The sequence below is a fragment of the Falco cherrug genome, chromosome W, assembly GCF_023634085.1.
Source record: "Falco cherrug isolate bFalChe1 chromosome W, bFalChe1.pri, whole genome shotgun sequence".
In the NCBI taxonomy this organism is placed as follows: Eukaryota; Metazoa; Chordata; class Aves; order Falconiformes; family Falconidae; genus Falco; species Falco cherrug.
The window spans coordinates 9,960,916-9,984,232 of record NC_073719.1 but is presented as its reverse complement, the minus strand read 5'-3'; the positions used below and the strand labels follow the sequence as shown (position 1 = coordinate 9,984,232).

At 45.7% G+C, this 23,317-nt stretch overlaps 1 protein-coding gene across 4 annotated transcripts in view; it reads left to right on the top strand.

Annotated features, from left to right (window-relative positions):
• Positions 1-4,244: 4,244 nt before the first annotated feature.
• The window catches only part of LOC129734572 (E3 ubiquitin-protein ligase RNF38-like), a 180,128-nt gene continuing 161,055 nt past the window's right edge, over positions 4,245-23,317 (top strand). Inside the window, exons 1-2 of one of the 4 annotated variants that reach the window (XM_055698183.1) lie at positions 4,245-4,947; positions 5,213-5,309. In XM_055698183.1, coding sequence (XP_055554158.1) covers positions 4,804-4,947; positions 5,213-5,309 — 241 coding nt within the window. In that variant the 5' untranslated portion in view covers positions 4,245-4,803. Of the gene's footprint in view, positions 4,948-5,102; positions 5,310-23,317 lie in introns of all 4 variants that reach the window. The other 3 variants (XM_055698181.1, XM_055698182.1, XM_055698184.1) reach the window with 3 other exon arrangements.

Genomic DNA, 23,317 nt, shown 5'->3' with positions numbered 1-23,317 from the left:
CATACCACTTGGCAGCCTTCAACTCCACTTCATATCAGAGTTCTAGCATGTCCAGTATGGCAGCACTCAGTAGTGGTGTGACTTTGTTTACACCACAGAATCACAGAATGGTCACGGTTGGAAGGGACCTCTGGAGATCATCTAGTCCAATCCCCCTGCTAAAACAGGTTCACCTGGAACAGGTTCCACAGAATCATGTCTTGGTGGGTTTTGAATATCTCCAGAGAAGGAGACTCCACAACCTCTCCAGACAGCCTGTTGCAGTGCTGTGTCACCCTCAAAGTAAAGAACTTCTTCCTCATATTCAGATGGAACTTCCTGTGTTGCAGTTTGTGCTTGTTGCCCTTTGTCCTGTCACTTGGCACTACTGAAAAGAGCCTGGCCCTGTCCTCTTGACACTCGCCCTTAAGATATTTGTAGACATTGATAAGATCCCCTCTCAGACTTCCCCAGGCTAAACAGGCCCAGCTCCCTCAGCCTTTCCTCATAAGGGAGATGCTCCAGTCCCCTAATCATCTTTGTAGCCCTCTGCTGGACCCTCTCCAGTAGTTCCCCATCTCTCTTGAACTGGGGAGCCCAGAACTGGACACAGCACTCCAGATGCTCACCAGGGCAGAGTAGAGGGGGAAGATAACCTCCCTCGACCTGCTGGCCATGTTCCTCCTAATGCACCCCAGGATCCCATTGGCCTTCTTGGTTACAAGGGCATACTGCTGGCTCATGGCCAACTTGCTGTCCACCAGAACTCCCAGGTCCTTCTCTGCAGAGATGCCTTCCAGCAGGTCAACCTCAGCCTGTACTGGTGTGTGGGGTTGTTCCTCCCTAGGTGCAGGACCCTATACTTGCCTTAGTCGAACTTCATGAGGTTCCTCTCCGCCCAACTCTCTAGCCTGTCCAGGTCTCGCTGAATGGCAGAGCAGCCTTCTGGTGAATCAGCCACTCCTCCCAGCTTTGTATCATCAGCAAACTTGCTGAGGGTACACTTTGACCCTTCATCCAAGTCATTGATGAATAATTATAACAAGACTGGACCCAGTACTGACCCCTGGGGAACACTGCTAGCTACAGGCTTCCAGCTAAACTCTGCACCATTGATCACAACTCTCTGAGCCCTGCCATTCAGCCAGTTCTCAGTCCACCTCACTGTCCACTCATCTTACCCACACTTCCTGACTTTATGTATGAGGATGTTATGAGAGACAGTGTCAAAAGTCTTGCTGAGTTCAAGGTAGACAACATCCACTTCTCTCCCCTCATCTCCCCAGCCAGTCATTCCATCATAGAAGGCTATTAGAATGGTCAGGCATGATTTCCCCTTGGTGAATTCATGTTGACTGTTTCTGATGACCTTCTTTTCCTCCACATGCTTAGAGATGACCTCCAGGATGAGTTGTTCCATCACCTTTCCAGGGATGGAGGTGAAGCTGACCAGCCTGGAGTTTCCTGGGTCCTCCTTCTTGCCCTTTTTGTCACTGGAGTGACATTGGCTTTCCTCCAGTCCTCAGGCACCTCTCCTGTCCTCCATGACCTTTCAAAGATGATGGAGAGTGGCTTGGCAATAACATCTTCCAGGTCCCTCAGTACTCGGGGATGCATCCCATTTGGGCCCATGGATTTGTGGGTGTCAGGTTTGCTGAAACGATCTTTAACCTCATCCTCCTCAATCAAGGAAAAGTCTTTCTTTCTCCAGACTTCCTCTCTTGCCTCCAGGGTAAAAGATGCCTCCAGATGTTTCACCCCTTATCTATACACATGAGAAAAATTGCACTTACATTTTTCCATAAGGGTTTCAGTTTTCTAATGCAATCCCTACCAAACTGAATACAGGAAACAACACATATACATCCATTTCCAGCATCATATATGTGAGAATCATTAACTGGTACCATGTGTAAGTAATTATTGCCTCATTATTCCATTCCATTTCCACAACTGGAATTTAAACCTATCTGGACATTGATTTTCACACTGTATGTATTCAGGTGATTGTTCTTTTTACAGCAAGAAACCATTACTTTGGTTGTTTGCTGTCTTGTCTCAACTGCTAACATTTGCATTTGGGTACAAGCTCTGTCAATGCTAGTAACATTTCTCCAGTCTTAATACTTTTCCTTTATTTATGTTAAAGATTTTCATTGCTTATTTTCACATTTTGTTCCCAATATGATATCATTAAAGCTTGATTTGAAAGAATCTCACAGTTTGATATTTCCTCTAAATTATTCTTTTGGTTACATTGATTTTTAATCAGCTGTTCATTTAAGGCTAGTATCATTTTCAAATCACAAATAATATATTCCCTTGAAATCAGAAACTTGTTAGCAAGACAGCATTATTCTTAGCATCTTAAAACACAAACAATATTACTGGTTGATAGCCCTTGGAGGATCACTCTGCGAAATAAATGTAAAGATTTACCCAATCAATAGGTTATGATGTTTGTGATTAACTTTTATAGAGCTTGAAGTCAGATTGGTGAATAAAATTTCTTCAAAGGCTGATCTGATCTTGATATGGAGAGGCCTTTGCAATTACAGGCATTCCCTGTAGCTTCCTGCTAACTCACTGGGTGTGGGAGGGCTGGGGGGGGGGGAGAAGGGGGGGAGAAATGTGGGGAGACACTTGTAGGTGCTTCTGAATTGGAGCAATGGGAGAAGCTAGGGGTAGCTGGAGCATAAAGGACATGCTTGAGCCCTAATCCATGAGGCAATGCAAAGGGGACAATAATGACTGCAGGTTTGGTGTGTCTGGTCTACTCAGGACATTCCAACACAATTGATTGCTGCATATTTATTGCAGGCAGAAGATTCCCTGGCTTTGTGTAGATCTCCCGGGAACCAGGGCCACCTTGGTAAGACAAAGGTTCATTTAATCAAAAGTGTATGGATGGCAAGGACCCAGGGCTGGAAAAGTCTACCAAGCCCTTTCAAGCCTTCCCTGTTGAGTTTACAGCCATGTGCATGCACACACACAGAATCACAGAATGGTTGAGAATGGAAGGGACCTCTGGAGGTCTTCTGGTCCAACCACCCTGATCAAGCAGGGCCACCAAGAGCCAGTTGCCCAGGACTATGTCCAGATGGCTTTTGCATTATCTCCAAGGAGAGAGACTCCACAATCTCTCTGGGCAACCTGTCCCAGTGCTCAGTCACGCTCACAGTAAAGACATGTTTCCTGGTGTTCAGATGGAACCTCCTGTGTTTCACTTTGTGCCCATTGCCTCTTGTCCTGTCACTGGACACCACTGAAAAGAGCCTGGCTCTTGTCTTCTTTGCACCCTCTCTTCTGATATTTGTATACTGATGAGATCCCCCCCGAGCTTTCTCTTCTCTAGGCTGAACAGCCCCAGCTCTTTCAGCCTTTCCTCATGTGAGATGCTCCAGTACATACCGAGCAGTACAGGCAGTACTGCTAGCCAGTGGCTTTCTGCTTTCTGTGTGTATGTGTGGCAATCCATGTGGGGCTGTCCTCTCTCCATTGCTTGTATGCTTTGGTCATAAACTTTTTAAAGGAGAAGGGAAAAAAGATAAAGATGAGCAGAGCTCTGCCTGAGCTTAGTGCCCAGGCCCTTGACTGTTGAGACATCTGTCACTGCCACCGCTGGGGGTGGGGGCAAGTAGAGTCTGGGAAAAGAAAGAAGGGAGCAAGACCTGGGAGAGGGATGTGCCCTAGCATCTCAAGTGGCATATGATGCAGGACATTTTGCCCCTTCCAGTATGGCCAAGGGATATCCAAGGTGGTTGGGCTGAGACCTGCTGGTGCAGCTGAATGCTGGCAATGGGAGTGGGATGGAAGGAAAAGAAGTGGAGAAAGGAAGGAGAGGGGAGAACAAAACAAGGGAATGAAAGTTTGTGTGTTTGGTGGGGATGAGGCCCTCCCCTGGTTGTCACGTTCTATCCCGTGCAGGAGCCGGTATTCCAGAAAGGCACTGATCCCCTCTGCTGCCTTGGGACCATAGTGGACAGAATTGGTATGGAAGCAGGAAGATGCAGGGCTGGCTGTGAGCTGAGCATTCTTCTTTCTCACCATGTATAATTTATGCTGGGCTGGTGAGGCCGATAGCAGAGGAGGAAGGAAGCAACTTTTTCCCTGAGCAGGGGATAGAGGACTTGCCTCTTCCCAGCATAGGGAGAGAGGAAGGGGGGCGCGCGCACACACACACACACACACACACACAGACACGCACGCGCACACAGATACACACGCACACAGACACACACAGACACAGAGAGACACAGAGAGAGAGAGAGAGAGAGAGAGAGACAGAGAGAGGTATCCAATACATGAACAGGCACCCGCGGGGAATCACCCCCCTCTTCCGGTCAGGGCCGGGATTGAGATGTGGACCTTGCCGTCTTATACGAGGGGGGCCAAAACGGTAGAGGAAGTCCCCGAGACGGAAGGGTGGGGAGGGGACGGACTTCACTGATTCGGATATTCTTCTTTCGCTCCTCTGGCGTAGTGCTGTTATTGTTTCCAGGGCGGAGGCGGGGAAGGGAGAGGTATAATAGCCTTCTATGCTGCCTTTGTTTTCTCTCTTGCACTGAGCCCTAGCCCTTTGAGTAGTGAGGCACAGCTAATCGCCTCCCCTGCCGAACTAGCAGGCTCAGCCCCCGCCCAGTGCCCCTGAGCCCGTACAGGGGGGACAACGAGCTGTGACAGCCCCCTTGCCCTACCGCTGCTACTTCGCAGGGGAGGAGACCGAAAGGAAGTTTGCTGCCGCGCCCGCCACCCCTCGTGCGCTGTCTGGGGGATTGGGACCCCGTCTGCTGCCAACTGCTTGGGGGCGGGCGGAGGGAAGTGATGCCGATCGCCTCCAACTCGCAACCTTGCGCTGTGCAGCCCGCCTCCCGCCTCTTTCCTTCCGCCTGCCTGCGGAACCACGACCGGGAATCCGCAAAGTCCGGGGAGGACGGCGTTGAAGATCGATCGGATCCCCTTCGCCAGGTGGGAGAAGCGGATAGGGAAGCTGGGCTCACTAGCAGATTGGTGGCTCCTTCCGCCGTTTCCCTCCCCCCCTTCTCCTGCGCTGTCGCCTCCCGCGTTCTTCTTCTCCTCCTCCCCCTCCCCCATCACTGCCGCAGCCGTCACCTCCCCCCCAGCTCCCTTCCTCCTCCTGGAGCCACCCCGAATCCACTCCAGCTTCCTCAGCTTCGCCATGAACGGTGGCGCCGCTCATATCCAGCAGCCGCCTCCCCCCACCCTCCGCCAGCCGCCGCCAACCCTACACAGGCCGAGCCTCCCGGAGCAAGGAACTCAGAGCCAGGGCAGAGGCAGACACATCGCCGCCCCGGACACCCCTGTGTCAGGTAAGCGGTGCGTGTGAGGCAGGGAAGGCTACCCAACCCCACCCCTCCCGACAACCCCTTTGTTCATCTTCTCCCCCAAAGGTCCCAGAAGTTGACACCCTCCTCAACACTTCAGTGGAGTTATGCCTGTCCCGCCGGGTATGTGTCCCCACGGGAGACACGACGGGTGTCTGGACGCCAGGCGGTAAAACATGCAGGGATAGGGGAGACACCAGAGTCGTGGTATCGCCCTCCATCTCCTTTGGGGTGGTCTCTGCCCTCAGAGCTTGTAACCTTCTTGACTGGTCGCCTCGCGACCTGAACGGTGCTGAGTCCCCGGGGTGATATGAGAGCAGCAGCGCACACGGTGGAGACGTTGGGGCTCCTGGAAAAGGGACTAAAACTCTGCTAGAGTTGTACCAAAGCAAATTAACTTTTTGGGGCTCTTGTTCTAGTTTTGTACCCCCTGGTGAACAGCTGAAACTGCAGTGTATCGGGGTTAAGGAGAAACAGACTCAACAAGACCGAGGGTTTGTGGAGTCCTCAGATCTATGTTGAGAAGTCATTTCCTTCTCTGCCTATTTTCTCCCTGTATTTCTGGTATTGGAATCGTTGAGTGGACTATACTGCTGGAGAAAGTTTCTGAACTCTCTTGCTCCATGTGGCTCAAAGGGATGCATGGGTCTTGCCACAGAGCCCAAGTTGGTTGTTAGGATAGAAGCATTTAAAATGATTCCATCCTTTGAGACCTTTCATATATATATATATATATTTATTAGCATCAGATGTGCCATTATAAATTATGCTGCTGGAGAAGAAATGCTGTAATTAAATTTGAGAGGGCACATTTGTTCTTAGTATAATCATTGTTAATATAGTATTTGTGCTGTCTTTGTGTTTCCTAGCCTGTTGGTATAATGTTGGGGTTTTTTTAATTTGAGATTACTGTTTTTTTACTGTGCCTTTAAATATGTCTGTACTGTCACATAAACTTTTATTGTATTCTGAATAATATCAGGGCTGTGTAACTTTGATTGTAGTTATTCTGTTTAGCTGATCCTCCAAAATATTATGTGAGATTCAGTGATTGTCTATGGTTAGCTCTGATCTCTTTGGTAAAGAAACAGCCCCCTAATACAACTAATCTGTTGATAAATGTAGTAGATAGCATAAGTGTATGGGTGATGTACTCTTACTTAATTTCTTTAATGAGTAGCTGGCTGCTTGCTTTCTTATTGTCCTTTGTATTGTATTGGAAAGTGAACTGACACTTTTGTAAGCATCAAGTGTTTGATTTTTAGAATATTTATTTTGTGGGGATTCTTGCAGTCCTTCAGGAGTGGCATTCAGTTCCAAAATTACATGCATATACAAATCCAAAGCAGCCCCTAGCTGGTTGACTACTTTTTTCCTTTACTGTAAATGTCTTTTGAAACTATTATTATGACTGATATGGCTTCTTAAATTCTTGTATATGTTAGTAACTCCAAAATTTTGGGAAAAATCTTATGGAAACCCTATTTTTCTTCCTAATAATCTCTGTATATTGGCCATTTGACACCTGACTTTTTAAGTGTCAGGTCCATTTCCTGTTAAAAATGGTTACATGATGATATCCCTCTGAGGAACAGCTTTTGACCACTCAATTCACTTTTATTTTGGAGCTATGATGTTTTCAAGACTGAGGCCCTAACACTTAAGTTTATGTGTTTATTGTAAAACATGGGAGTTCTTTTCTAGACTGCATTGGGATTTCCCACATGATTAAATTTTAAACACAACTGTGCTTTCAGGATTGGGGTCTTAGATGTTTTTTCACCATTGTTTGCATATGGCAAGAAGAACTATTATATATAAAAATATAATAAACCCCTATTTCTATAACTATATAACTACATATAATAACCATATCTATAACATCAGTTTTATATATATGAAGTCAGTAATTATGCATTGGTGCAGGGAGCACAGCAAACAATGAAGGATCATTCTTTGGGACTGAAGCGTGGAAAAATAGACTAATTAATCCTTTCCTAGAATATATTTGTAACTGTGATTATGTCTTGGGGAATTACTTAGATAACTTATGAGAGTCTGTAGTGTGGTTGTTTACACTGTTAGAAATCTTACTCTAAGATATATTTTATACTCAACAGGGTTCACCACTTTCCCTTGGAATTTGTGGTTGGAAATGTTTTAAAGGAATATCATGTTAAAAATTTAAACAGAATTTTAATTTTTGCATTTAAATTGGTATATATATATATTGGAGAAATATCTGTGTATGTGTATTGGAGATCACTTCTTATTAGCTATCTCTCCTCCCCAGTTATGTGGGTCTTTCACAAAAGATGATATTTAACAGGAAAAAAAATATCTTCTCCAGATATAAGTGATCTCAGGAAGGGAAGTTTTACTTGACTAAAGTTCATTTCAATTCTGCTGTTTAGAAATTGGACATTCTTGGTGTAGTTGAACAGCTCAGGTTGAAGTCTGATCCCAAATCCTCTCCTAGCTCTCCTGCACTTCTGATAATCTCATAATAAAATTAACTTAATGTATTACTGTGAAAGAAAGTTTTACATTGCCTGTGACTTGGAAACTCTTAGATACAGTAAAGAAATAGAACCTTTATCAGTTTTTCAGTTCATCACAGTCCTGGTAACTGTGTACCGAGATCTTGCCATTGGATTAGGGGGAGTTCACTTTCTTTCTTGTTTTTACTCTGAAAAGGGATGGAGCTTTGGGGGATTGTTAAAAAGTCTTCATTAATGCAGATCCTGAGCTAAACATTCAGTTTTTGAGCAATCTCTGTTAGAGATGATGTTGCAGTCAGAAAAGTTTGTTTGCAACTATGACACTTGAAACAGTTAGGACCAGTTTATTCAAAGAGTTTAAGCTCTTTTGGGTACTAGAATTAAATGGTTAAGTTTTACAATGTGTTTGGATCCTCATAGCAGATGAATGTTCATTTTTAGTTATAATTTCAAGCCTATATAAAGTGTATGTGTATTATGACCTGCGATTAATCTTCTAGTGTTAAGAAAGTGTAGATATTTTACAAACCAAATCAGGTGGTGTGTAGATGGGAGAGAAGAAATGATTCCTATCTCACCCCCTACACTGGGAAAAGATCATTTTGGATCTGTGAAAATCTATTTAGTGCATTTAAATTTTTGCTACTGGAGAATTGAGTTGTGCACCTATTTGTGGAATCAGGAAGTTGAATTTTTTTGATGTTGCTGAAAATCCTGTTAGTCATATTTTTGAAAACAAGTTTTCCATTTTTTGCCAAAAGGTAAAATATCAAGATCAAGACTATATTATTAAACCCTCCTCAAATTTTGGGAGTAACTAAACAGTAACAGTAACAACTAAACATATTTTATAAGCACTGTCCACAGAGATAGACACAGAGACACACATGCACAGACAGATGCACACTCATGGAATCATAGAATAATCTAGGTTGAAAAGGACCTCCAGAAGTCTAGTCCAACCTCCTGCTCAGAACAAGTCTAATTAAATCAGGTTTCTCAGGGCCTTGAACACCTCCAAGGATGGAGATACTGCAACCTCTTTGGGCAACCTGTTCCAGTATTTGACCACCTTCATGGTAAAATTTTTTTTCCTAATTAGAACTTCCCATGTTCCAACTTGTTTCTATTGCCTGTCTTCCTATTGCTGTGCATCTCCAAGAAGAGACTGACTTCATCTGCTCTGTATCCTCCAATTAGGTATTTGGGGACACACACACAGACACTCATGTGCACACACACAGAGGAGGACATTTCTGCACATGTACAAATGGAGGGAAATGCTCATGTGCTCACACAGGGAGACACTTGTGTGCACAAACACAAGGAGAGTTGCACATGCACACAGGAGACATGTTCACACAGAGAGATACAAACAGAATAACAACTTCAGGCAGCTCAAAGAAGCCTCAGGTCTGCAGGCCCTGGTTATTATGGGGGACTTCAACTACCCTGATATTTGTTGGGAAAGCAACACAGTGGTGAACAAGCATTCTAAGATTTCTTGAATGCATTGAGGGCAACTTCCTGATGCAATTGCTGGATGTGCCAACTAGGAGTGGTGGGTGCTCTTCTGGACCTACTGCTTACAAATAAGGAAGATTTATATGGAGATGTGACTGTCAATGGCCACCTTGGCTGCAGTGACCAAAAGATCACAGTTTGAGATCCTAAGGGGCATGAGGAAGACAAGTAGCAGGATAAAGACCTTGGACTTCAGAAGACCTGATTTCAACTTGTTTAGGGAACTGTTATGAGGGATCCCATGGAAGTCTGCTTTGGAGGGTAAAGGGGCTCAGGAGTCCTGGGAGATTTTCAGAGACGGCCTCCTCCAAAGCACAAGAGCAGTCCATCTTCCTAAGCAGGAAAAGGAGTAGACATAACAAGAAACCAGCCTTGTTAAACAGTGAGCTACTGAGAGAGCTCAAATGCAAAAAAAGAAGCATATGAGAGATGGAAAAGGGGAAAAACTCCCAAAGAATATAGAAATATTGCTTGGGCATGTAGAGATGCAGTTAGGAAGACAAAAGCTCAGCTGGAACTCAAACTGGCAAGAGATGTCAAGAATAACAAGGCAGGCTTCTGTAGGTGTGTTTGTAGCAAGTGAGCATGTATGCATGAATGTTTCTCTCTGCACACATATGTGCATGTGTGTCTCCCCCTCATAAAAAAGTCTAGTCTAACCTTCTGTTAAAAGCAGGGTCTTAGATTAGGTTATCCAGGACCCCATCAAGCTGTCTTGACTATTTCCAGCTCAGCAGTTTAGCTACTTTTCTATCCATCTTGTGGTCCATCTATCTAGTCCATATATTACCAACTTGCCAACAAGGATGGGATGGGAGACCATGTCAAACACCTTGCAAAATTTGAGATAGATGATGTCCACTGCTCTCCCCATATCCACTGAGCAATTTTTTGTGCATTAGAGGAGGACACTCATGCACATACAAAGGGAGAAACGTGCCCTGACACATGCAGAGACGCTTGTGCATGTACACTCACAGAGGCTAACACAAGACATCCGTATATGGAGACACACAATGCTACAGAGAGGGAGAAACTAGCATGCACCCACACAGATGGAGATGCTCACACAGAGGGACAGATGTGTGCACGCACACAGAGACACTTAGATTCATACAGATAAAGAGGGAGACACACACCCCTACACCCCCATGCACACACAGAGTACACTGATATACATGGGCACAGAGGGAGATGCACAGAGTCAGAGGGGGAGATGTACACACACAGAGCATGCACACATTGAGACACATGCACATGTACGCAGGGAGATGCACATGCAGAAGGAGGTACACACAGACACAGGGAGACCGATACACGCAGACAGGAAGACAGGGAAATTATGTACAGAGAGAGAGGCACACATAAACATACAGGGAGACAGTCATGAGTGTATACACATAGACACAGAGAGAAATACTTGTGTGCACACATGCACATTGGTAGATACTGATGCATGTTCACACACAGGGAGAAATGCATGTGCACACCACAGGAGATGCTCAGATGCATATGTATACACATACACAAATGCACAGAAGAAGACACACACACATACACACACACATGCACACATACAGCTGGAGATGCACACACATATACCATCATCTCTTCCTCTGTCTTGATTTTTCTGTTGGTACCAGTGTACAAACACTACTGAAAATGCCCTGGATTTGCTTGTATGCAGTTGAAAGGCAATTCAGGCCTAACATCTTATAGTTTTTATGGTGAGGATATGTCTGGTAATCCTGTCTCAGTTAAAATGACTGGTAACAGACATGATAATGATAACTTGGTGTACAGTACGGCCTCAATTCAGTGAAATGCTGCAAAATGTAGCTGTCCTGTGTCTAAAAGCAATGACACAAGCATATTTAACTGTGACTTTAATTCAATATTAAAATCTCTTCAGTTGCCCTTTGTAGTTGAATAGATAGCTATATTTTTTTTACCTCAGTCCATGTCCCAACACTTCCCTTCTATGTCTGCATTATTTTTCAGTATTGGAAATGATGCTACAAACACACATGTTTTCATGCCTATCTTAAAGTAGCATCACAGACACTCAAAAATGTGTTGTTTGTGCTGTGGGATATTTCATTCCAGAGTAAAATTATTTAAAACATATTGCCTGCTTCTTTTCTTGTATTCTTCCCGCTTTATGTGGGGGTTGTGTTTTGGGACAGCTGGGGAGACTGAAATTTTATGTCAGAAGTTTTATTTATATAGTGTTAAAAAGAATGATTACTTTGTCACTGGAAGTAAAGAATAATGCTTTATCAGAGTACTAATAAGCGTGACTGTGAACATACAAACCCTTTGAAAATATGAGCTAGTTTTTTTTAAAAAAAGCTTTTGCTCTTCTTTTCATGCTGCTTATAACCTCTTTTCTTCACCCTCAATGTTACCTTTGCAAAATGAAACCCGCATGTACATATAATCTTTTAACCTATGTTGTCTAAGAAAAAGATTTAAAATCTTTTTTTTCCTCAGGATTCTTGCACTTGAAACCCACTCATCAGGTCTTCTTATATGGTATCTGCTTTATATCAGAAGTGCAGATAGAATGATGTCAGCTAAACATAGGGTTGAAAAGCTGAATGAGATGCAAGATGTAGGGGGGAGCCACAGATCTGAGTCTGGACAACCTATCCTATCCCTCAGCAAGGTGGTCATCTGGCAATAGTTACTGGCAGTGACCATCCCAAACGACATGCTGGTCAGAAGCCTGACTGGGGAAGGATTAGGAATGTTTTCAGTGTGACTCTTTAGGAGGTGATTTGGAATGTCTTACTCGGAAGAGAGGAGAGAAGGATGATGCAGCAAAACCATGCAGGGGTGCTCTGATTAAGCTCCCTCCTCTTCAAATAAGAATGCAAAACGTCAGGGAGTGTCTTAAAAAAATTTGTAGTGAATCTCCCTTCATGTGAACATGCTGATGTCAAGGTGCTACCTTCCTCCTGCTTTTATTTTTCTGTTGCTTTTTTCTTTAGATGTGTCCTGGTTTCAGCTGGGATAGAGTTAATTTTCTTCATAGCAGCTGGTGCAGTGCTGTGTTTTGGATTTGGTGTGAGTACAATGTTGATAGGATACTGATGGTTTTAGTTGTTGCTGGGTAATGTTTATACTAAGTCAAGGACTTTTCAGTTTCTCAGTGAGAAGGCTGGAAGGCATGGGAAATTGGGAGGGAACACAGCCAGGACAGGTGATCCAAACTAGCCAAAGAGGTATTCCATACCATATGACGTCATGCTCAGTATATGTAAGCTGGGGGAAGGAGGAAGGCAGGGATGTTCAGCGTTATGGTGTTTGTCTTCCTGAGTAACTGTTACCTGTGACGGAGCCCTGCTTTCCTGGGGATGGCTGAATACCTGCCTGCCCATGGGAAGTGCTGAATGAATTCCTTGCTTTGCTTTGCTTGCATGTGTGGCTTTTGCTTTCCTTATTAAACTGTCTATATCTCAACCCACAAGTTTTCTTACTTTTACAGTGAGTGAGCAGCTGTGTGGGGCTTAGTCACCGGCCGGGGTTGAACCATGAGTCCTTTTTGGCACCCAGTGTGGGGCGTGAAGGGTTCAAGATAACAACAGTTTTGATTTGAATGTGCTAGTTTGAATTTGTAGCTGTTACTGCTATTTAGCTATTTAGGGGCAGGTTTCTGTGCTTGCCATGGGGCTCTCTTGCCTTACTGTATATTAGAGTCTAGTGCTCGTTAGTGGCTGATTCTTGCTTCGCTGCTTGCTGTATTGCTTATCATCTCACTGTGCTGTGCCCGGGAACATTCTGATAACAGCAATGGTGATGCGCCTGGACTGGCAGATGGCCAGGGCATGGCTGCTGTTTCTGTGCTGCTGTACTGGACAGGCTGGAACTCCAGTGTGAACTCCAGTCAAAGGGACTGTGACCTGTGGATGAGTCCACGTGGGAGCAGGACACCCCAAAGCCCCTGTGGCCGTGACTAAGTCCATGCCTGAGCAGGTATATCTTGGAGTGTCTGTGGCCATGGTTATGTCCATGCCACAGCAGGTATGCCTCTGAAGGAATTGTGGCCCAAGGACAAGTCTGTGCTGCAGTAGGTACACCTTGAAGAATCAGTGGCTGTGCATGAGATCATGTTGGAGCACCTCAAAGTGTGTGGACATGTATAAGCCCACGACAGAGCAGGTACAGCCCTGGAGGGATTGTGGCCAGGGATAAGGCCATGATAGAGCTGATTTACTTTTGAAGGGACTGTGGCTGTGGGTAAGGCCATTCTGGAGCAGGTCTATGGTCATGGCCAATGGATAAGGCCCTGTTGGAACGGGTGCACCTCAAAATGACTGTGGCTGTGGATGAATCTGTGCCGCAGCAGGGATAACCCTGGAGAGACTGTGGCTCGTAGCTGAGGCTCCACTTGGAGCAGGTACAACCCTAAGGGACAGCAGTCTGTGGATAAGTCCAAGCCAGAGCAGGGGCAAGGGGAGGAGTTCATTGCAATGTTAAACCCTATGGGCTGGTCCAAAGGGTCCAGGGATAGAGACTGTAATGGATATACCTTTAAATTGTTGTAACCCATGATTTGAGTTTCATGTTATAGGAATGACTATAGCAGAAACCACCTGAACCATTGGAGGACAAGCCTTACAAGAAGCAGTGCAAGTGCAGCAGTGACCTGACCTGAGCCGGCTTTGATGCCCGATAACCCCATACAACACACAACCTCTCATCTCCTGAGTGACCACCATAAGAGATCGTGTTCATGGACTAAATGAACTCAATGGAAATTGTGTGGACATTTTATAGACATTTTTACAAGGGTGGTGCATAGACTAGGGGAATGATATCAGTGTATTATATCAAAGGATGGGAAGGGTGATGGTGGTTAATGAGGTTGTATTGGAAAGTGTGGCATGACATAAATGGTATGGATAAGGACTGGATAGTGTCCTGGTTTCAGCTGGGATAGATTTAGTTTTCTTAGTAGCTAGTACAGTGCTGTGCTTTGGATTTGGTGTGAGAACAATGTTGATAGGACACTGAGGTTATTAGTTGTTGCCAGGTAATGTTTATACTAAGTCAAGGACTGTTCAGTTTCTTGGGCCCTGCCAGCCAGAGGGCTGTGGAAGCACAGGAAATTGGGAGGGGACACAGCTAGGACAGGTGACCTAAGCTAGCCAAAGAGGTATTCCATACCATATGACATATATAAGCTAGGGGAAGAAGAAGGAAGGGGGGGACATCCGGCATTATGGTGTTTGTCTTCCCAAGTAACTGTTACATGTGATGGAGCCCTGTTTTCCTGGGGATGGCTGAACACCTGCCTGCCCATGGGAAGTAGTGAATTAATTCCTTGTTTTGCTTTGCTTGCATGCGTGGCTTTTGCTTTCCCTATTAAACTGTCTTTATTTCAACCCATGAGTTTCCCACTTTTACTCTTCTGATCCTCTCCCCCATCCCACTGTGGGGGGAATGAGGAAGTGGATGCGTGGGGTGGGGCTTAGTCTCCGGCTAGGGTTGAACCATGACATGATGTGTTTTGGTTGAACTGTTATGCTTGTTCTATAGTATTGGGAGTTTTTTGTGGTGGTTTTTTTTTTTTTCTCTCTATGTGTGTGTAAAGTGCAGTTAATATATATTTTGTTGTTAGAGCTCCCTGGCTGTGGAAAACATTTTCTCACTGTTGAGGGGAAAATTATTGGCTGTTGTTCTTGTGCACTGGCAATCTAAGATACAGCTTTCTTTTAGAAATTACTTTACTTGACAAGTAATGTAGAAGGAAGAATGAGTACTTTGTTTTATTTAGGGAAAGAAGTGGGAAGTGGTTTTGAAATTTGATATTTTAAGGTTTTTGAGTATGTATAGTGTTCCTGTTTTCTCATCTTCTCAAATACAGATACATGCCCCAAATGTTCATTTTTAAAACACTGTCTTCTCCAGACCTTTCTCAGTTGAAGGAATTGATATCATACCTTTTATCACCTAGGTTGCTGTTCTCAGAATCACTGCTATCTTATTTAGGTTGAGCCTCTGCCTCTCAGCACAAGCCCTTGTTAATCATGGTTTGTATGAAAAGGGAACCTTTATCATCATCTATAGATGATAAGACATTTCAAGACATTTCACTAATTTCTCTTGTAATGGCTAATCTTACATTATAACATAGATAACCTGTGTTCATTGCAGCGTTGTCTAGCACCTGGTATGGTTTTGTTGGGAATCTTTCCTGTGTACATAGAGAGATGATATTTATCTTTTATAGTTTGGAATTTTTTCTTAACAATTAGCCTTCAGTAAAGCACTACAATATTTCAGAGTTCAAAAATTAACCAATACATCACTATGAACTTACCTGGCCATCTGGACTGTTGTCTGACCCTGGTTATTGTCATCGGACCTGCTCTGTTCTCTTTGCACAGGTAGGTACTGTGGGTTTAAGGGCCCTGAGAGCAGCCCCTACTCCTGGTGGTTTGGCTGCCTGGGCTCAGGGCCAACTTAGATATAGTACAGCTGAAGGCAGCCCCCCTTCCCTTCCCTTCCCTTCCCTTCCCTTCCCTTCCCTTCCCTTCCCTTCCCTTCCCTTCCCTTCCCTTCCCTTCCCTTCCCTTCCCTTCCCTTCCCTTCCCTTCCCTTCCCTTCCCTTCCCTTCCCTTCCCTTCCCTTCCGTGACTTTGGGGAGAGTACTCCCAGGTAGCTCTGCTGGGAGGCCTCAGCCAGACCCACCCCCACTTCCCTTGGCTTTTAAGCTGATGCTCTAGCAGCTGGCCTCCACCTGAGCTACAACTACACCACAGCCATGCCTGTACCTACCTGGCCAGAGACCTCACTGATGCAGACCCTGACCTGGGGACAGACTTCCTAGCCTAGTCTCAGATCTGCCTCATCATCACAGACTTGCCTGGCAATTGGAACTCTTGGTTGAATCTGGCTACCATCCCCAGGCCTGCCTTGCTTGCCTTAGTTGGGTACTGTGAACTGGGCCCTTGCTGGCAAGGTCACTGCTTCTGCTGTCTTTGTTGCTCAGCTCCTGGCTCCTCTTCCCTTAGGGAGCAGCCAGCCCTTACTGCACCCTGAGAGTGGGGCTGCACACCTTGTAAGCAAGGTCACTGCCCCGACCTGCCTTGCTGTCACCCTTGTCTCCTAGCTTGCCCTCCCTCACAAAGGAGTCACTCTTACTGTTCCCTGAGAATTTCATAGCCTCTCTCAGTTAACAAATAAGAGGGAGCACAACTGGTCATGTACATAAGTTGGTGTGTAATGGCATGATGACATGAATGAGCATTCTTTATGATTTCTGAAGCCCTGCCTACTTTAAAACAATCATTTATACTACCTACTCATCAAGGGGGGTCATTTTTTAACCTTTAAGAGACTGCCTTAGATACTGTCAGACAGCAGCAAGAGTAGGGCTGCCCTCTCAAGGAAGGTGAGCCAGAAGCTGAGAACAGACACAACACAGGCCAAGCAACGACCTCACCAACAGGGCACATTCCCACAGCACTAAGAGGCAGTGTGGTGAACAGCAACAGGTCCTACCAGTAGTCCAGGGAGTCAGAGCTGCAGGCTCTTGGGACCAGGGGAGCTGCAGTGATGCAGAAATTCTGGAGTAGCCTTACATAGTTTCTCATTCTTAGAGTAGTTAGTGACTATTCAATTTCTCCAGTTCATCCAGGAGGATCATGGCTCAGGATCTGTCCATGCTGCCCCTGCTTCCCACACATACCTTTCCATTGATTTCCCTACCAGTTCCAAGCATCCATCTAATTCCACCAGATGGCCTTCTCCCCTACATAACCAACCCCTCCTTCCCAGACATACCCATTTAGTCTGCTAACTTCAGATCAGGATCCTGGCACTATGTCGGATGTTAGGCACTGATTAGCAAAATGCCATCATGACTAGAACAGGCACCGATATGGCAATACCAGGATGCTTGACCCATCCTGTCAGAGTGTTCTCCTGCTAGCTAGTGAAAGCAGCTCCCCTTCCTGACCACAGAAAAGTTTGATTTGCGTGGCATTGTCAGAACAACAGGCTTTGTTCAATGTCTTGATTTAGGCTGCAGTGATCCAGTGCAGGGCTGTCTGGCAGTGCCCCCAGACAGCCCTGATCCCATGATTTGCATAAATTACTCATTTTCCCATGTCTTCACCCTCCTTTTCATTGCCCTCGTACTTCTGTTGCAGGAAAAAAACCCTGGTGAACCTATGTAGTTTAAATCAAATCAGGATCCAAATAGTTTATTGATGACATAATTAGCCAGCAATCAGTGAACTATATATTCAGGATCAATATCAGGAATTCAACAGATAAAGCACAATACTACAAACTCACAAAATATTAATAAACACTTAAAAAATTGTAAACACCCTCCTATAACTAACCCCAAGAGGTTTTAATCACCCACCCCACTGACACCATTATATGCACACCCTCTCCTGGGAGTGCAGGTACCTCTACTTGCACACACTTCCTGTGGGAGATGTGGGTGATCCAGCTTTATGTGAAGCAATGCTGCTTCCTATATTCCTGATGAGAGAGTATCCCATGAGGATACACTGAGGATACACTCTCTCTCTCTCTCTCTAGCTATATATGTTATTACTGTACAGTTACCCAAGCACTGCTGGCCTTGCAAGATTCTACTCCCCAAAAGGCCCCCGATACTCACGTTAGGTGTCTTCTCCTTAGCCTCAAATGAAATCCAGCCATCCCTCATGGCACTGCCCGTAACTTCTTATTGATGAGGAGAAGCAAGAGCAGAATTGCTCTATGAGGGGGAAAAAAAGAGTTACAACCAAAAGGCAATTACAGAAAAGACAGGGGCAATGGCAGTGGAAAGGGTCTGTGTGATAAGGCTTCAGGAGGGAGACACAAAAAACTAGGTAAATCTTCCAGGATCATGGGAGCTCCAGGCAGTAGGTGATTTGGTCAGCCATGGTGAAAGGCCCCAAATAATGATGGTCTAGCTTGGCAGATGGTCAGGCAGTCTGGATGTGCTTGCTAGGAAGCCAAACCCAGTGACCAATGGAGAAGGCTGTGGCCAGACAACATCATCTGCCTGTTTTATAGGTGCTTCTGGCTTTGTCCAGCTGGGTTATAAAGAGAACGTGAATTTGATGGAATTGTACAAGCAGGTTACCAGTTCCAGGTGCATGTGAAGCAGCTGCTGTGGTTGGATGACTCTGAAGGTGTAAATCAAAGTTAGCAAAGAATGGAGTCTACTCTGAAGATGCAAGGGTGTTATTGTTGTAAACAAACTCTGCCAATGGGAGGAGGGTGACTGTGGTGGGTTGACCTTGGCTGAATGCCAGGTGCCCACCAAGCTGCTCTATCACTCCCCTCCTCAGCGGAACAGGGAGGGAGAAAATAAATACTTGTGGGTTAAGATAAAAGCAGTTTAATGAAGCAATAGCAAAAGTCATGTACACAGAAGCAAAGGAAACAAAAAGTGTTATTCTCTACTTCTCATCAGCAGGCAATGTTCGGCCACTTCCTGGGAAGCAGGGCTTCAGTACACGTAGTGGTTGCTCTGGAAGACAAATGTCATAAATAACAAATGCCCCCCACTTCCTCTTCCTTTCTCTTAGTGTTTATATCTGAGCAGATGTCCTATGGTATGGAATATCCCATTGGTCACTTTGGGTCAGCTGTCCTGGCTATGTCCCCTCCCAAGACCTTCCCACCCCCAGCGTACTGATGAGGTGGGGGTGAAGGTTGGAGAGACAGCCTTGATGCTGTGGGAGCACTGCTCAGCAGTAGTCAAAACACTGGTGTGTTATCACCACCTTTCTAGCTACCAATACAAAGCACAGCACTATGAGGACTGCTATGGGGTTCAGCCAGACCCAATACAGTGACCCAGCCATCTTGTAGAAAATTATTGTAATGCCAGAGATACTGTTCCAGGATCTGACTCACTCTCTCTGCTCATTGGTCTGGGGGTGGTGAGAGGGCAAGGCAAGTTTGTATGGGGAAGAGCCCCACAAGCTCCTTCCAAAATCTGTCTGTAAACTGCTTCCCCCCCCTCCCCCCTTTCCCCAGTCAGTAATGATGCTGTCTGGGAATGGCTATGGCATCAAAAATGTGCTGTAGGAAGTCAGGCAGTCTGTGGACAATTTCCTGAGGGGAAAAAAGTAAGCCATCTTAGTGAAGAGGTCCATCATTGCTAGGACAGCTGTGTTGTCCTGTGAGTCAGGTAGGTCTACTATGAAGTCCATGGACTGTGACCTGTACTGTGGGCCACCAGTAGGTCCAGGTAATCAGGTGTTGTATTTTCCATCAGCCCATGCATCTGGCTGCAGATCCATGACGGCACTGATGCTTGCATCAGTCTCTGCAGGATGTACAGCTTCTTCCCCCAATACAGGCAGCTGTCCTGTTTTTGCAGGCTAATTTAGTACCAGGGCAATGCTTTGCTAGTAGTGCTCATCCTCTGCTGTGGTGGTGACAAAGTGTCTGAGTTCCCCTTCCATGACAAGGCATCAGCCTTGCCATTTTGCTGCCCTGGACATTAGGTGAAAATGAAGTGAAAGTGCATAAAGACAGAGGCCTAGAGGGCAAGGCTGAGAGAGAGACCTGTCATCCCTCAGTAGTATTCCAGGCTATGGTGGTCAGTCAACAACACTGTTGTGTCTTTTGCCTCCTTGAGGAGGTGAAAGGCAGCTTTGATTGCCAGGAGCAACTTGTCCCAGATGTAATTTGTCTCAGTGGGAGCAAGCTGCTGAGAGAAAAAGGCACAGAGGTGGAGCTCCCACTCAGGGCTGACCTTCTGAGAGAGGATGACCCCTACCGCTCCAAGGCATCCACTTCTACAATGAAAGGCCATCTGGGTAGTCTAGGAATGGGGCTGTAGTGAGTACCCGTTTCATTTTCCTGAAGGAGCATTTCTTAAGTTTGGCATAGAGATACTTCTGTCACAGGTCACTCGAGAATTCCTGCATGTCGTCTACATGAGCCTTTTGAGTGGTTGAAAAAGTCAAGATGTCATCCAGGTATGCCACAACAGAGCTATCAAGCAAATCCCTCAGGACATAATTTATAAAATGTTGGAAGGTGGTTGGAACATTGCAGAGACCAAATGGCATCACAAGATACTCGTAGTGGCTGTACCTGGTGTGCAAAGCAGTTTTCCACTTGCCCCCCTGTAGATTTCGAGCAAGTTGTAGCACCTTCTCAGGTCCAGCTTTGTGAAGCAACTAGCTCCTGCAAATGTACCAAGAGCTTCAGGATGAGAGCCAGTGGGTGATGGTTTTTAACCATTGTATCATTCAACCCCCTGTATTCTATGCAGGGGCAGAAACCTCCATCATTCTTTTTGCTGAAAAATATGGGAGCCCTGGTGGGGGAGATGGAGGGGACAGATGAACCTACATGCCAGATTGTCCTCAAGAGCTGCTAATTCCAGGCACAGAAGCATTTGAAAGGCCCCTCCTTTCCTTGGATCAGGCCAATGGGACAGTCATACAGGCAACAGGGCAGTAGTGTTTCCATCCCCTTCTTCTCAAAGACATCTGCAAAGTCAGTGTACTCATCTAGGAACATTGTTGGGAGCAAGGGATCCAGTGACTGAGGCAGAGGTATGTTCAACCTGGACAACTGCACACATGATGTAGAGCCAGGAACATGGGAGTCTCTGGGTCAAGTCGCAGAGGGTGCTGTGGTGAGGGAGACAGCCCCAAGAAGATCCTAGGGCCAGATCTTGTCCTCAGGTTCTGAATATCCCCTTTCCACAGGAAATCCCAAGAAGACCAATTGTCAGTTAACAATAGGTTCTGCTTCCATAACCAGGGCAGCCTGAGTATGACTAGAAAGAGGGGTGTGTGCAGGATGAGGAAGGGCAAAATCTCAGTGTCTAGGTGCCATGGTTACCCAAAGAGGAAAAGTCTCATGAGTGATGCCCCCCCATCCCCCCCAATCTTGGGTTCTCCTCCCATCTTATAGCAATGATTGTGCTTGGGGTGGGTCAGGGCTGGGCACTCTCCATACTCAGAGGCCATAAACCAATGGGAGGTCCCAAGTCTACCAGAACAATAGTTAAAATGGTGTGCCCACCTGGGAGGGTGATGATCCTGGACTCACAACATCCCTTACCTTGTGCAGATGCCCCTGACCACACTCCCTCCACTAGTGGCTAGGGAAGAGGATTTGTTGGGGCAAGTGGCAACACAATGGCCTTTCTCACCACAGTAGAAACATACCCTTTCCTTCCATCTGTGTTCTCACTCTTGAAGTGAGGTTGGGTTTTGCCTATCTCTATGGATTTCTCCTCTGGGGATAGCAAGGGAGGTGGAGCAAAATGTGGAGGTATGCTCTCTCTGGTGTGCTATCAGGCATTTCTCCAGGGTGATAGCCAAATCTAAGAGCTGCCCCAGGCTCTGGGGTGGGTCAGCCCTGGCTAGCTCATCTTTGAGAACCTCAGTCAGCCCTGATCTGTAACAGGCCATAAGGGCTTGGTTCCTCCCACCCGGTTTCCATGGCCAACTACATGAATTTGAATTTGGAATTGAATTGAATTGAATTGCATAGTTAATGCCTGACTGACTCCCTTGCCATAGCTCCAGCAAGGCAGCCTCAGCTGCATGATTGAAGTTTCCTCCATTACTGTTCCAGAGCAATGAATAAATAATCAGGGTCCTGGAGCACTGCGTCTTTGCTCTTCATATAGGGGGTGATGCAGTCTAGGACCATCCCTGAGAGCCAGAATATTATTAACTCTGTGTGGCTAATTTCTCTTGGATAAGCAGTACAGATTAGCTGTATCTCACTAATAAATCCCCATACCCTCATCTGATGCCCATTGAAGGATTTGGGGAGGTGGGGGGCAGGGGTAGTCTGTGACCTGCCTCTGCATGCTGATTACAGCTTCTCATAGGGTTTGGAGGTCAGCCTGGAGCTGTGGGGGAGCCATAGGGGCAAGTCCCTATCTAGCCTGAGAGCCAGACTCTGGTACTCAGCTCAGGGCTCAACAAGGCCAGAGCTAACTGTCAAGGAGCAGCAAGAGGAGAACTGCTCCATGAGGGAAGGTGAGCTGAGAACTAAGGTGTGACTGATCAACAACCCCTACAATGGAAGAAGGCTCAGAGAAGATAGGCAAGGGTGATGTGCTCATGACACTCAGAAAAGAATGTAGAAAGTGACCACACCTATTGTAAAGGAAGCTGAACTTATCTCAACACAAAGGGGACTGTTTTAGATAAACAGGTTGAGTCAACTGGTTATGCAAATGGACTTCCCTCCCTAATACAATCACCAGAGAGTATTATCTTCCTAAGCCAGACAGACCAACATGGGAAATGTATATGTGGCTCAGCCCAACACAGAGCAGAAAAACTGGACAACTAGCAAGGTGAATTTTGAAGAAAGCAACAGGCTTGAGCTGGCTTCAACCCATGTATTCCTTCCTGGCAATTGGGGATGCTCAGTGTCGTGATGGTGAGCATATAGATATTGGTAGCGGGAATCATGTTTATATTGTGATCCAATTATATGTTGCAATTGCTGTAGTGTGTTTGTGTTGTGATTTCAGTATGTTGCTGTATCACTCTGCTAAATCAAAAATACCATGTAATGTCAAATACCTACAAATAAGTAAATCTGATATTTCATATTATTCTGGAATAACTAAAATTACCTGGTCAGAGACTATCAGACTGTGACACAAAGGCAACTGCAGCACAGACAGGGGCAGTGACCTAACCAAAAAGGGCACAACACCACAGTATCTGAGCAGGGTGAGCAGAGCAGGGGTGGTGATAGCAGCAGGTTCCATCAACAGTCCAACAATAATCAGACACAGGTGAGGTAACAAGTCAAATCTGAGGTCTATCTGGAAAGTCCAAGCAACATGTCAGGAATGACAGGGGACAAGACTGGAAACAAGTATACCAGTTGCATAGCTCAGGCAAGGACATATAGTATGGGCCTGAACTTAAATGGAGCCCCTAGACCCAGTGAGCAGAGGGTATGTGAGTGGGAGTCCCAGGTAAGGTT